The sequence below is a fragment of the Bos indicus x Bos taurus genome, chromosome 19 (genome assembly GCF_003369695.1).
Source record: "Bos indicus x Bos taurus breed Angus x Brahman F1 hybrid chromosome 19, Bos_hybrid_MaternalHap_v2.0, whole genome shotgun sequence".
In the NCBI taxonomy this organism is placed as follows: domain Eukaryota; kingdom Metazoa; phylum Chordata; class Mammalia; order Artiodactyla; family Bovidae; genus Bos; species Bos indicus x Bos taurus.
The window spans coordinates 40,513,789-40,527,486 of record NC_040094.1 but is presented as its reverse complement, the minus strand read 5'-3'; the positions used below and the strand labels follow the sequence as shown (position 1 = coordinate 40,527,486).

The window sequence follows — 13,698 nt, the reverse complement described above, 5'->3', positions numbered from 1 at the left end:
GGCTTCTTGGCCCTGAGTCAGAGTGCTCACCGGAAAAGTGGTGGTCATTCCTGTGTGACTTTTAGGCGTCTCTCTCTACTTCTCAAGGTTAAGAGTATTTTCTGAGAATCTCCAGAAAGCTTTGGATTCAGAACACACCTTTGATTTTGTGTTAACTTGTGACTGTGAAAAATGGAAAATCAGGGAAGGGGGCACCCGGATTTGAACCGGGGACCTCTTGATCTGCAGTCAAATGCTCTACCACTGAGCTATACCCCCTCTACTGGCAGTATTCTGGCAAATGCTTTTTACATCCATTCCAGACTTTTTTTTTTTTTCCCTGAAAATTCTTTTTCCAAAATCAGTTCCTTCTTGCTACAAGATATTGAATAGTAATAACAAGGACAACATTAAAAGACCTAGTAAAAACATGGGATTTTGAAAATATGTGAACTTTTGTCTTTTCTAAGTTCAATTCTTTATCCACGATCCCAAGTCATCTCTTCACCCTAAGAAGTCAGAGAAGAGCTTCTTGCAAAACTGAGTAAGGCATCCTTTCTCCTGGTCTCTCTAAAAAGAATGCAAGCACCAGCTGAAGAGAAATGTCCACTGAGAGACTTTCCCTGGCTGTGTTCTCTAGTGGTCCCTCTCTGTTTTTAGAAAACAACTACTTTGTGCCCCATGGTAGGTGCAGAGCATGCTTTCAATAGAGAGGTACAAAGGTTCTCATTCTCACTGACTTGAAAATCAAATGGAGACAGAATAGAAACAAGAGCACAAATGAAAAAACGCATAAGGAAAAGGACTAAAATAAAAGACAAGATATGTGTTAGGGAGGTACGAGCGGGTATTTCAAGACGCATAGTCAGGGAAAAGTTTTCTTCACAGGTGATTTTGGAGTTAAGACGTGGATGACATGAAAGAGACAGCCATTTGCCCATCTGATGGGAGTGAGCATTCCAGTTAAAGGGATTGGCTGCTGCATTGGTCCTAGGGATGAAAGTATAATTCTAAAAGATGCATGCACCCCTATGTTCATAGCAGCACTATTCACAATAGCCAAGACATGGGAACAACCTAAATGTCCATAGACTGGATAAAGAAGATGTGGTACATATATACAATGGAATACTGCTGCTGCTGCTGCTAAGTGGCTTCAGTCGCGTCCGACTCTGTGCAACCCCATAGACGGCAGCCCACCAGGCTCCCCCGTCTCTGGGATTCTCCAGGCAAGAACACTGGAGTGGGTTGCCATTGCCTTCTCCAATGCAGGGAAGTGAAAAGTGAAAGTGGAGTCGCTCAGTCGCGTCCGACTCTTAGCGACCCCACGGACTGCGGCCCACCAGGCTCCTCCATCCATGGGATTTTCCAGACAAGAGTACTGGAGTGGGGTGCCATTGCCTTCTCCAACAATGGAATACTAAGCAGTCATAAAAAAAGATTGAAATAATGCCATTTGCAACACTGTGGCTGGACCTAGAGATTATCATACTAAGAAAGGTCAGAAAGAGAAAGACAAATACCATATAATATTACTTGTTTGTGGAATCTAAAATATGACACAAATGAATGTATCCAGGAAACAGAGACAGACTCACAGACATAGAGAACAGGCTCGCGGTTGCCATGGGGCTGGGGAGCAATGGCTTGTGAGTTTGGGATTAGCAGATGCAGACTATTATATAGAGAATGAATAAAGAATAAAGCCCTACTGTATAGCACAGGGAACTATATTCAGTATCCTGTAATAAACCATAATTGAAAACTATAAAAATATATATATATATAAATATATACAGCTGAATTACTTTGCTGTATACCTGAAACTAATGCAACATTGTAAATTAACTACGCGTTTTGTGCATGTTAGTCACTCAGTGGTGTCCGACTCTGCGACCCCACGGACTGTAGCTGACCAGGCTTCTCTGTCCACGGAATTTAATAAAATTTTTTTTTAAAAAGAATGACTCAAAAAAATAAAAATAAAAAAGAATGACTCTTCTTTTTTGACTTCACTGTCTGGGTGCATGTGATTTCCTGAGATAAAGAACATTGAGAAAGGAGTAAATTTACCAAAAAAAAAAAAAAAAAATCCTCAAGAGTTTCTTTTTAAAACTCTGAAACAAAGGTAATAAAGTACAGCCCCCTAGTCTCATAGACTTCACATTCTAGTATAAGGTCAATATGCTAAGTCTGAGGTGTCCGACAGACATTTAAGAGGAAATTTAAGTATGCAGCTGGAGATCCCGTTATTTCTGAAGTTCAGAAACATGTCTGGATTTGAAATGTGATGTGAAGAGTTGTCAGTATATAGCTGGTAGCTGGTGAAAAGTCAGTCCCAGAAGTGTGCTAGATTCGACTCACACCGGCTTGTGAGAACCAATTGTTAAATTTTCCAGAATTTTTAAAGCCAGTTGATTTCACTTGAAATTAGCAGATGGGTGTTTTTACACTATGAGAATTGGCAAATCCTACAAATCAGGTCCTGGGCAGTTATTAGCCTTTTATCAGCACAATCCTACTTCTGACTAGTTCTGATGTTCTCCAAAAAGGAAGAGGCCAGCATCCTCTGAGGAGTAAAGATAAGATGTAGAAGGTTTGAGAATGGAGAACGTGTGTGAAATAATCATTTTAGAGAGTGAGAAAGTGAATCTAGCCAGTCAATGGTGGAGGAGTAATAGACATAGAGCCTGTTTCAGGTTGGTAGTGTGGTTCAGACTTCTGAGCACTCCTCTAACAACATTCTACTGCTTGGGTGCAAGCTTGGTGTAATGCCATAGTTGAGTTGAATGAATTAGAGTTTAATGAGTTGAGTTTAATGAGGTTTTGCTGATAGGTACCACCAGGGTTTGTAGTGAATCAGGCACTCTGCCAACTACTGTGAGGAATACAAAAGGGAAAGCAACATGATCCTACCCTCCAGGAACTTAGTCTATCGGAGAAACAAGATACAGATGCCAAGGGGGGGAAATTCCGGACAGTTGAGAAAGTAAATGTAGAGAGTAACAGAACTGTGAGGAAAGCTTGTTGATAATGAACAAGAAATGAAGTCAAAGACTTTCTTAATATTTGGTAGTGAAAAAGGAAAACTGGACAGGTGATCATAGCTAAAGGGAGGATTTTCCAACCTAGGGGAAATCTATTGATGTTTGAAGAAGCAAAGCGAGCGGAACAGACTCAAGATGCTGGAGATACCTTGGGAAAGACAAGGGAAGCACTTCCTTCCGTCCGCAAAGCATAGGCTGGGGATTCAGTACAACTTGGGATACAGGCAGGGAGGATAGAAATTAGACTTAAAGAATTCCCAGATGTCAGAGGTATAAGAGGTTGTAATTGTTGGAGGAGAGAAATCTCATTGCACACCACAGTGTGTCTGGCCGGACTGGACTTCGTCCTTCCATCCTTCCCTCTTACCTTTCGGGTCCGTTTCGGTCCAGATTGCTTTTTCTTTTGGTCTTTAGGCATCAACCTGGGAAACCTGAAAGAGTTAGTCATACATATCAAACTATTGTTAATCACCAAGGCACCGTCTGCTCCCCAAAACACTACAAATAAACTGTAATCTTCTTTCCACCAGCAGAGGGGGTATAGCTCAGGGGTAGAGCATTTGACTGCAGATCAAGAGGTCCCCGGTTCAAATCCGGGTGCCCCCTTGTGTCCTCACTTTTAAACCCTTATCCACTTCAACATGATAGGTAGCAAATATTTGGTCATTTGTCAGTGTTTTCTGGGAATACAGAAACTGGTCTACAGACATCTGTGGATTTCACATTCTAAAAAGGTCAACACCCAAATAAAGGAATTTCCAGTCCACCGGGTTCCAATCTGAGTTTGGAAATTGAATTCTTCCACGTCTGCCTGTGAGACCCTTTCCACATAGGGAAAAAAAATTTACTTCGCACTTCCTTACCTGTTTCATTCTTGTCCATTCATGTGTACAGCTTTCCAGAGGCTACATGATGTCACAACAGACTAAATGTGGAAACATGAAAATCCAGATGTCTTTCATTTAGCCAGATATCAAAGAAATTTCTAAAGGAACGTAAAGTGAAGCCACTCGTCTCATTATTTTTAAAATTTAAGTACAATTGTTTTTAAGCATATGTATTTTCTCAGCATTCAAAAAATGAAAAGCATGGCATCCGATGGCAAATTCTTCATGGCAAATAGATGGGGAAACAATGGAAACAGTGACAGACTTTATTTTCTTGGGCTCCAAAATCACTGCAGATGGTGACTGCAGCCACCAAATTAAAAGACACTTTTTCCTTGGAAGAAAAACTGTGACAAACCTAGACAGCATATTCAAAAGCAGAGACATTACTCTTCCAACAAAGGTCTGTCTAGTCAAAGCTGTGGTTTTCCAGTAGTCATGTATGGATATGAGAGTTGGACTATAAATACAGCTGAGCGCGCTTTTGAACTGTGGTGTTAGAGAAGACTCTTGAGAGTCCCTTGGACTGCAAGGAGATCCAACCAGGCAGTCCTAAAGGAAATCAGTCCTGAGTATTCATTGGAAGGACTGATGCTGAAGCTGAAGCTACAAATATTTTGGCCACCTGACTCATTGGAAAAGACCCTGATGCTGGGAAAGATTGAAGGCAGGAGGAGAAGGGGACGACAGAGGATGAGATGGTTGGATGGTATCATGGACGCAATGGACATGAGTTTGAGTAGGCTCCAGGAATTGGTGATGGACAGGGAAGCCTGGCATGCTGCAGTCCATGGGGTTGCCAAGAATCGGACATGACTAAACAACTGAACTTAACTGATTTTAACAGGTAATGGATCATCTTAAATATTTCACAATTTAAATTTCTAATCTGGTGACTGTCAGTAGATAGATATAATTATACAAACAAAACCTTTTTGGAGTCCTCAGTAATTTAAGAATGTAAAGGATATTCAGATGAAAATATTTGAGAACCAATGCTCTAAGTAACCAACCAAGACAACTGGCAGAATAGCAAATAATACAGGCAGAAACGCAAAATTTCTGGAAAAATTGATTTTGGTTTTGGATGTGTTAATCTGAAGTGCCTGTGGAGGTGTCCCTATCACTGTTTCCATATACTAGCTAGAGCTAAGCAGAAATGTCTTAGGCTGAGATACAGAATTGGGAGTATAGGCTGAGATACAGAATTGGGAGTACTCTTGCCTGGAAAATCCCGTGGACAGAGAAGCATGGAAGCCTGCAGTCCATGGGGTAGTGAAGAGTCGGGCACGACTGAGCGAATTCACTTTCACTTTTCACTTTCATGCATTGGAGAAGGAAATGGCAACCCACTCCAGTGTTCTTGCCTGGAGAATCCCAGGGTCAGGGGAGCCTGGTGGGCTGCCGTCTATGGGGTCACACAGAGTCAGACATGACTGAAATGACTTAGAAGCGGCAGCAGCTTATTGATAGTAATGGAAGGTATTGGGTGGTGTGATAACTCAGAGAAATATACTGAGAAGGGGCAATGAGTAAGGAGAGAGAAATATAGCATAGTGGCTTAGAGCCTGTACTTTGGAATCAGTCAGATTCAGGACACCATTCCATCTCTACCTTTCATGATTTGTTTGATCTTGGACAAAAACACTTAACCTTTCTATTTCCTAGTTTCCTCATCTGTAAAATGAGATTAATAATACCTAAGTCACACGGTTGTGGGGAGGATTCAAGAAGTCACATTCCTATAAAATGGTTAACTCAATGATTAGTATTTAAGAACACTCCATAAATAGTAACTTCTATTATTACTAGCATCTTGGAAACCGTAGGTGAAGAGGGTTAAGAAGATGGGACCGGTCCCAGTGTGCAACAATGTGAGGTCAAGTAAGATAAAGACTGAGGAGTGTCCTTGGATTGCGGAAAGAGTAGGTCACGGGGACGTTCTAGTATAATTTATCAGTATACATAATTTGTAGTATAATTTCAGTCATATAGTGAGGAAATAAACTAGATTACAGGGGTTCAAGGAATGTGTGCACTCAGGAAGTAAAGAAATAGAGACAGATCATTTTGCAGCTCTGATTTTTATGGACCAATGAAACTATCCCAGAGATGGCGGTGTTGAGGTGGTGAAAAGTTGATGTAGGATGTAAAGGAACATTTTTAACAACAAAAAGGATGAAGACGATAATCCTTTAAATTGAGCAAATGTAGCTTTATGAGAAACACAGTATTTTCCAAATATTTCTAATTTTGCCATAGAAGACTGAAAATTCCTTCATGCCAGGATGCTGACATATGGAAACCATTGAGGTAGACTTCATTTGTTCAGCAATCATTTGCCACGTATTTATTGAGTCAGGCCCTATGCTGAATGCTGGGGATATACTGTTGAACAACAACAAAAAAACATGAACTCAGCTTTTACTGGAACGTATAGACTAACTGTGGGGGTGGGAAGTCATTCAACAAAGTCATGAAATACATATTTAAGAACTGAAATAAATAGTATGATGGAAAAATACCTCTTAAGAGAAGTCAGAGTAAAATTTCTCTAAGAAAAAGATATTTAAGCTGAGATCTGTAAAAATCAATAGATGTAAAAATGTAACACTTTACATGGTGTAAAAATACACAATGAGGGTAGTCAGGCTAGAGTATGCCAAGCATGTGTGAGGCCTATGGCTATTCAGGAGCATATATGGTATCTGGGACAAAAAGGCCAACTCCGCAGAGTGAGAGAGAACATGGTGCAAGATGAGGTTAGGAGGTAGAACAATGCTAGATCAGGGCCCAGTAGGCCATGATATGGATTTTAACTTTCATTCTGAGAGTACAGAAACCACTGGAGGATTTTCAGGAGAGTGACATAGTAATATTTACATTCTGAAAAATTATTTCTGGCCATTATATGAAGACTGAGTGGATGGATGAGGGAGAAATAGAGGCCAAGAGACCTATTGTGGAGCTTCAGTAGTTTAGGCAAGAGATGGAGGTGGCTTGGACCAGAGTGTTAGTAGAGGAGATAGAAGTGGATAGACTTCAGAGACACTGAGAAGGCAGACTGAAAAAACTTGGGCAGGAATCCCAGAGGCACACCTATGGTGGTTCCATTTATCAAGAGAGGCAAAAATGATAATGAAACCATATACTCAGAAACACATGGAATTCGGCTAAGTGGAGAGAGAGAAACTGGTAGCTAGAGAAACTGGCAGGAGCAAGTGAAGGATTTAAGAGTGAGAAGGATGATTTATAAATGGATACATTTAGAGACCTCTTAATGTTGAAGTGCTCCAGAGGTTAGCCCATGATCTCTTTTATTTACACTTTCTTCTTTTTGAATTCATCCACTATCATGGCTTTACTTATATGCTGACAACTCCCAAATTTCTATCTCCCTCTTTCTGGAACTCCAGGCTAATACGTCCAACCTGCTATTGAAATTTCTCTCTTTTGGTCTAACAGACATCTAACTCAACATCTTCAAAACTGAACTGCTATTCTTACCCCCAAAGCTGTTCCTCTCACAGCTTTCCCCATCTCAGTTGATGGCAACTTGCTCAGACCTCAAGCTTTGGAAACATTTTCTCCTCTTTCTCTTCATCCCACATTTTGTTGGCTCTATCTCCAAACATATCCAGAATCTGATCACATTACAGTACTTCTACTGCTACCATTCTGGTCCAAACCACCACCATTTTTCTTTTGAGTTATTGCAAGAGCTTCCCAAATAGGTCTTCTTACTTGTATCTTTGTGTTCCCTCCCACAGTGTAGTCTCAATTAGAGTGATCCTTCTGACATATTAGTCAAATCATTTCCCTCCTCTGCTTACAACTTAATGATTTCCAATTCAGTCTGTAAATGTCAAAGTCCACAGTGATGTACAGAGCCCTACATGATCCAGTTCCATTACTTCTGACCTTCATTCTATTGCTTTTCACTTCACTTACTCTGTCCAGTCATTCCTGGCTTCCTTGCTGGTCCTCACATTGTTCAGGCACAATCCCACCTTAGAGTCTTTCATCGGTTGAGGACTCTGTCTGGACTGCTCTTCTTAGACAATCAAATTGCTAACGCCCTCATCTCAAAATCTTTGCCCTAATGTCAACTTCTTCCATAAAGCCCACACTGACCATTCTATTTTGAACTGCAATTTGCCCCTCTTCCCACTTCCAGATTCTTACTTTTTTTCTACTTTTGTTTTCATAGTATTTATCAGCATCTAACATACTATATGCTGCCATTATTACGTCTAAGGATTCGCTCAGTCGTGTCCGACTCTTTGCGTTCCCGTGGACTGTAGCCCACCAGGCTCCTCCGTCCATGGGATTCTCCAGGCAAGAGTACTGGAGTGGGTTGCCATTTCCTTTTCCAATTACGTCTATGGTTCTGTATCTAATACCCACCTTCATCACCACCCTGACTGGATGTAACTTTCATAAGGGCAAGAATGATTTGTTTTGTTCTGACGTAGTCTAGCCTGTGCCCAGGATAGAATCTGGAATCAGTAGTCTTTTAATATTTGAATGAATGCATCGACAGGAAGAAGCCTGAAGAATGGGAAAGCCTGAGGCAGTGAAAAGAATGATGAATATAGCAAGACATAGAAAATACAAGTGGGGTTGGGACCAAGCACACACAATATGGAGTTATCTGTAGCCCTATAATGGCACCTCTCAGTTGTATCACAGCCTAATGAAACCATTTCCAGCTCTTTAGCCCTTGCCCTCAACGCCCGTGCGTTCTCTGGGGCCATTTAATCATTTCTGAATCTCTAGTGTCCATCTAAGTCCCTGGCACATAGTGTTCAGAAAAGGGGTCCGATCAATTAAACCAATGTTTCTGTGTCCCAAACAACTACTCCCAAGCTCCTATTGAAAGTACTCTGGGGTATCATTCATTCCGCAGCCTTCAACCCCCAACACCGCTCACTTTGTATCGCGAGCTCTAGGTGACGTCCCGCATTTATTACGTAATAAGACAGCGCCCTGGGGAAAGAGGCGGATTGAGCAAACTCCGGGTCACGTGCCAAGATTGGGCGGGGCGTCGGAGTTCATATCCCAGTGTCCTTTGTATCTACTTCCTTTTTGTCCCTTTCCGGCCTTCAAGATGTCGAAGCGAGGTGAGCTTTTGACTTTGGAAGATCCTTCGCCATCTGTTGCGCTGTGGCAGCTGGCCTTGCCGGCAGCGGCGGCCGTGGGCAGCTGGGGCGATTTGCTATGCGCGAGGCCCGAGAGGGCTTGGAGGGTTCATCGGGAGAGCACCGGGAGAGCCCCTGAAAGTGACGGGGGCCGGCTGGAGGGTTGAGTTGGCAGGATCCAGTCGTGACTCTAGATCGAACTCTGCGGGTTCACTCCGCGTCACCGCTGCAGTAACGGGATTGGAGTTGGACTGACTTAAGCCCCAGTGTGGGCGCCTTGTGCAGCCTCCCACCCTGCAGGAAGAATTGAGTGGTGCAAAAGTTGGATCGAGAATTGAGTCTTCCGGGCCAGTTAATCTCAGTCTAATGTCGTCGTAGTGAGGACTTGGCTGTTGGCCTTGAGAACTGTGTGGCACATGGGGCAGGGAGTGTGTGGATTCCTAAAGAGAACGAATCTACAGTGTGCCGTTTCCCAAAGCATACGCGAGTGAACTTCTACTTTAAGCATGTGAAAGGGACTTCGAACCGTGACTGGGCAGTGACCTCCTGTTTCCCTTCCTACTTACAGGACGTGGTGGGTCCTCTGGTGCGAAATTCCGGATTTCCTTGGGTCTTCCGGTTGGAGCCGTGATTAACTGTGCTGACAACACAGGTGAGACCTTCGGCTGCCCCCTGCCATACTCACCCTTTTAAAAGCACTCAGTGGGCCTTTTGCTGATGACCCGCTGAGCCGTCAAGAAAGGGCAGAGTGAAAACACCGCTTTTGGGTGAAGCGGCAGCTTGTTGTGTTGTTTTGCTTCAATCGGTGGTGTGACAGGGTGTTCCACCTAGTGGGGACTATCTGCTTGGGAGTGTAAGTGGAGGAGGTGGTGTTGGAAAATAGCAGCACTGCCTGATTGGCCTTCAAAAGTAGTCTCCATGTTTGTTTACATTCTTTTATAGGAGCCAAAAATCTATATATCATCTCTGTGAAGGGGATCAAGGGACGATTGAATAGACTTCCTGCTGCTGGTGTGGGTGACATGGTGATGGCCACAGTCAAGAAAGGCAAACCAGAGCTCAGAAAGAAGGGTGAGTAGAGAGATGGAATTCTCCTTTTGGTCTATGGACAGTTGAAAGATTTCTCTCATTATTGGAAAAATGAAACAGTAATTTTGCCATTCTCAGGGCCTCTTAAAGCTTGATCTAGTTAACAGTAGTTAACAGACTTGTCTCACATACCTACACTAAAGAGCCATGTCCTACTGGGATTTACAGTCCATCCACACATGATTCCTTCTCAAGCTGTCTCCTTTTAGTTCTTGTTTTTTTGTTTCAACTTATATTCCTTCCTTTGTGCCTCCGATTCTTGCTGTGTCCCCTATCTGGAATATTCTAATTCTAGTCGTCGTCTGCTCATTTCCTTCTTGACACCTCTCCTTACCCCATTCTCTCCCCTTTCCCAAATAACCTTGAATCCAGGTGGTAATTTTTGTATGTGACATTTAGGGTTGTCTCTTCTGTGAGAGCAGATAATTGTCTTTAGTTAGTTGCTGATTACTTGGCTACAGACTAGGTGGTACCAGATGAGAGTTAAGCCTTAAGACCTGAATCACCCCAGGCAAGTTTCTTTTCAGGAACTAATTTGAAAGGGAGTGATGATACATATGGCAAAGGAAATGGCAGCCCACTCCAGTATTCTTGCCTGGAAAATTCTGTGGACGGTGGAGCCTTGTAGGCTGCTGTCCATGGGGTCGCAAAGAGTTGGACACGACTGAGCAACTTAACTTTTCACTTTCTAATGATACATAGATGAGATTAACTCAGAGTTGCGACTGAACAAAAAGTTCAGTATGGTTACTTCTAAATCTCTTCTGATAGAAACTGAAACCTGAGGCTGCTCATTGCCTAATTGTGGACCACCCCTAAAAGTTTTCCCACTACATGTATGGATTAGGGGTTGGGGCTGAGACAGTGCTGAATTGTCTGCCTTTACAGCTTCTGATATTCAATGCACTGACTTTCTAGCTCTGTTGACCTTCAGTATGCACTTGGGGACTTGATAGGCAAGGAATAACCATTGCAGTCAAGCACTGATAAAGCAGTGTGTTGATCAGGGTTAGCATGCAACTGGACAGGCTGTCCTCCTAGAACACGTGCTGGGTCTGGTCTGTGGCCTGGGAACCTGTCAGGGAAGGGCAGAGCAGTTGTCCATCACTGTGGGTGAGATGGCAGCAGGGCATGCTGTCTGTCTCAATCAGTTGTGGGACAGACCAGAACACTTCTTGTTTTAAAGCTAGGTCTGACTTTCCAACTCTATTACTTTATTCTTCGGGCCTTGTTTCTTCTAAATGATACTGTTAGCCCTTGAACAGCATGGGTTTGAACTGCACGGGTGCACTTAAACACAGATTTTTTTTCCCACTAAATATATATTACTGTCACACAACCTGAGGTTGAATCAGCAGATACAGAGGGTCAACTAAAAGTTACAGATGGGTTTTAGACTACACATTATAACACGCAGAAATGTGAGAAAGGACAGGACTGGAAATCCAGAATCCTGAATTCATATGACCTTATTTATTAGATTCATTTGTGAGAATTGCTAAATACATAAGCGTCCAATGGAGAGTCTCAGTCAGCATTACCTGTCACTCAGTGTGTATCCCATTGTTAAAAATTCAAAAGACTGTCTGAACATAGTACTTGCTTCAAGGATAGCCTAAAAAATCCCCTATTTCCAGTCTCATCTTAAGATATGGGGCTTCCCTGGTAGCTCAGTCGGTAAAGAATCTGCCTGCAGGGCAGGACACCCCGGTTTGATCCCTGGGTCAGGAAGATTCCCTGGTGAAGGAAATGGCAACCCACGCCAGTATTCTTGCCTGGAAAGTCCTATGGACAGAGGAATCTGTTCGGCTACAGTCAGGGTCGCACAAGTAGGACACAACTTAGCGACTAAACCACCACATCTTACATATAGAAATTTTAACTATTATCCCTAGTTTGCAAGAGGAAAGCTTAAATATCATAAGATTGCATGACCTGTTCAAGGTCTCCAAACTACTGTCAGTCAAGATTTGAATTCAGGTCTGTCTGACTCTAGTAAGTGAAGTCAGTGCTTTAAATATCTGGGAAATATTCACTTTAGAGCAGGTAGGTTTTAAAAAGTTACTTATGACCCTGGAAAGCAGTTTCTCAAAAAGTTAAACCTAGAGTTAATTAAATAAGAAATACAAGTTGAATTTCTGTTAAGCAACTCTTAGGCCTCCAAGAGATGATCATTTTTTTGTATTTTGTTGTATGTTCTATCTTCCATTGTAAGTAAGACCATTTCCTTCCCATAACTCATTCTTGCTTCACAGATGATTGTCTTGGATATAAAAAATTATAGAAATGTATAATCATTTAAAGTGATTGTGTTCTGTGCATGTGCCCTGAGATATTTAGGTTAATTCCAAGGTTGCCTATTAAAACATGTACCTTGCAGTTAAAATGGCATAAAGTGCTAATTTTATATCAAAGTTTGTACTTGGAGGTCCTGATAGAAATGAGGATGGAATATTGTGTAATGAGGAGTTACTAGCTTGGCCTCTCTAGTATGAGGAAGGTCCGTTTCTCAATACTATGACATTGGGATCTTAACAGTACCTACCTCTTGGGTGAAGTAGGGAAATGTATAGAATGTGCTTAACAAGTTTCCTGTTGGTATGTTGCTGATCTGTACTCCCAGAGTACAGATTCATGCTTGTAAGGAAATGCTTATAGTTTGAACTTAGAAGTAAGGTCTTTCCTTAAGGGGTGATGGATATTTATTCTCTTTTGCACTTGATTTTAGGAAATGTAAAAGCTAATGAGGACGCATTCTGTCCAAATGGGGAATGTTGGGAAGCTAGACAAGGTGTAAACCGCTTTTCTCATGGTGACATTGGTACTTGACAGGTTTAATGACAACTGTTTTTTTTCCCCTCTCAGTACATCCAGCGGTGGTAATTCGACAACGAAAGTCATACCGGAGAAAAGATGGTGTGTTTCTTTACTTTGAAGATAATGCAGGGGTCATAGTAAACAATAAAGGCGAGATGAAAGGTAAGAAAGAATCCATGTCTTTGTTCAGCTTTTGAGATTTGATGATTCAACTCAAGAAGTGTGCAAGGAAAGGACCCTTTGAGCTTGTGTCGCTTCATTCTTTTATGCAGGTTCCGCCATCACAGGACCAGTTGCAAAGGAATGTGCAGACTTGTGGCCCAGGATTGCATCCAACGCTGGCAGCATTGCATGATTCTTTGGTGTATTTGTAAAAAAAATAAAAATTATTTGCTCCCAATGCTTGCCCTCCTGTTTGTTTCTACATGTTACTCTTGATACCACCTAATCCTTACCTGAATTTTTTAGTTCTTAAATTATAGATGATATATACTGTTTGTTAGCCCAGGTAACTGCCCTGCAATTAGAAAGCTATTTGAGATAAGGTAGAATGTATGGTCAGATCCTGGACACTCATGGACTTCAAGGAATGATGTGAATAGGGACACCCTTTGGGGTACACACGTATATAATGTGCACTTTGCAGTTACAGGTTTTCTTTGGGTAAATTGGTACATGAATGCATTTATATTTATAAAACCTAACACGTGGTAATTGTTCTCATGAAAGATGACTAAG

General features: G+C 42.0%; 1 protein-coding gene and 3 non-coding genes across 4 annotated transcripts; 3 read left to right on the top strand and 1 right to left on the bottom strand.

Annotated features, from left to right (window-relative positions):
- Nucleotides 1-186: 186 nt before the first annotated feature.
- Nucleotides 187-258, bottom strand: TRNAC-GCA. The gene has a single exon. It is a non-coding gene; the product is annotated as a tRNA-Cys (tRNA).
- Nucleotides 259-3,560: 3,302 nt separating this feature from the next.
- Nucleotides 3,561-3,632, top strand: TRNAC-GCA. The gene has a single exon. It is a non-coding gene; the product is annotated as a tRNA-Cys (tRNA).
- Nucleotides 3,633-8,934: 5,302 nt separating this feature from the next.
- Nucleotides 8,935-13,360, top strand: RPL23 (ribosomal protein L23). The gene is made up of 5 exons (XM_027518217.1): nucleotides 8,935-9,036; nucleotides 9,623-9,706; nucleotides 9,997-10,125; nucleotides 13,009-13,122; nucleotides 13,233-13,360. The coding sequence occupies exons 1-5, from the start codon at nucleotides 9,024-9,026 to the stop codon at nucleotides 13,313-13,315; spliced, it is 423 nt and encodes a 140-aa protein (XP_027374018.1). The 5' UTR covers nucleotides 8,935-9,023; the 3' UTR covers nucleotides 13,316-13,360.
- On the top strand, nucleotides 9,738-9,873 carry LOC113878657. The gene has a single exon (XR_003507080.1). It is a non-coding gene; the product is annotated as a small nucleolar RNA SNORA21 (small nucleolar RNA).
- Nucleotides 13,361-13,698: the final 338 nt, after the last annotated feature.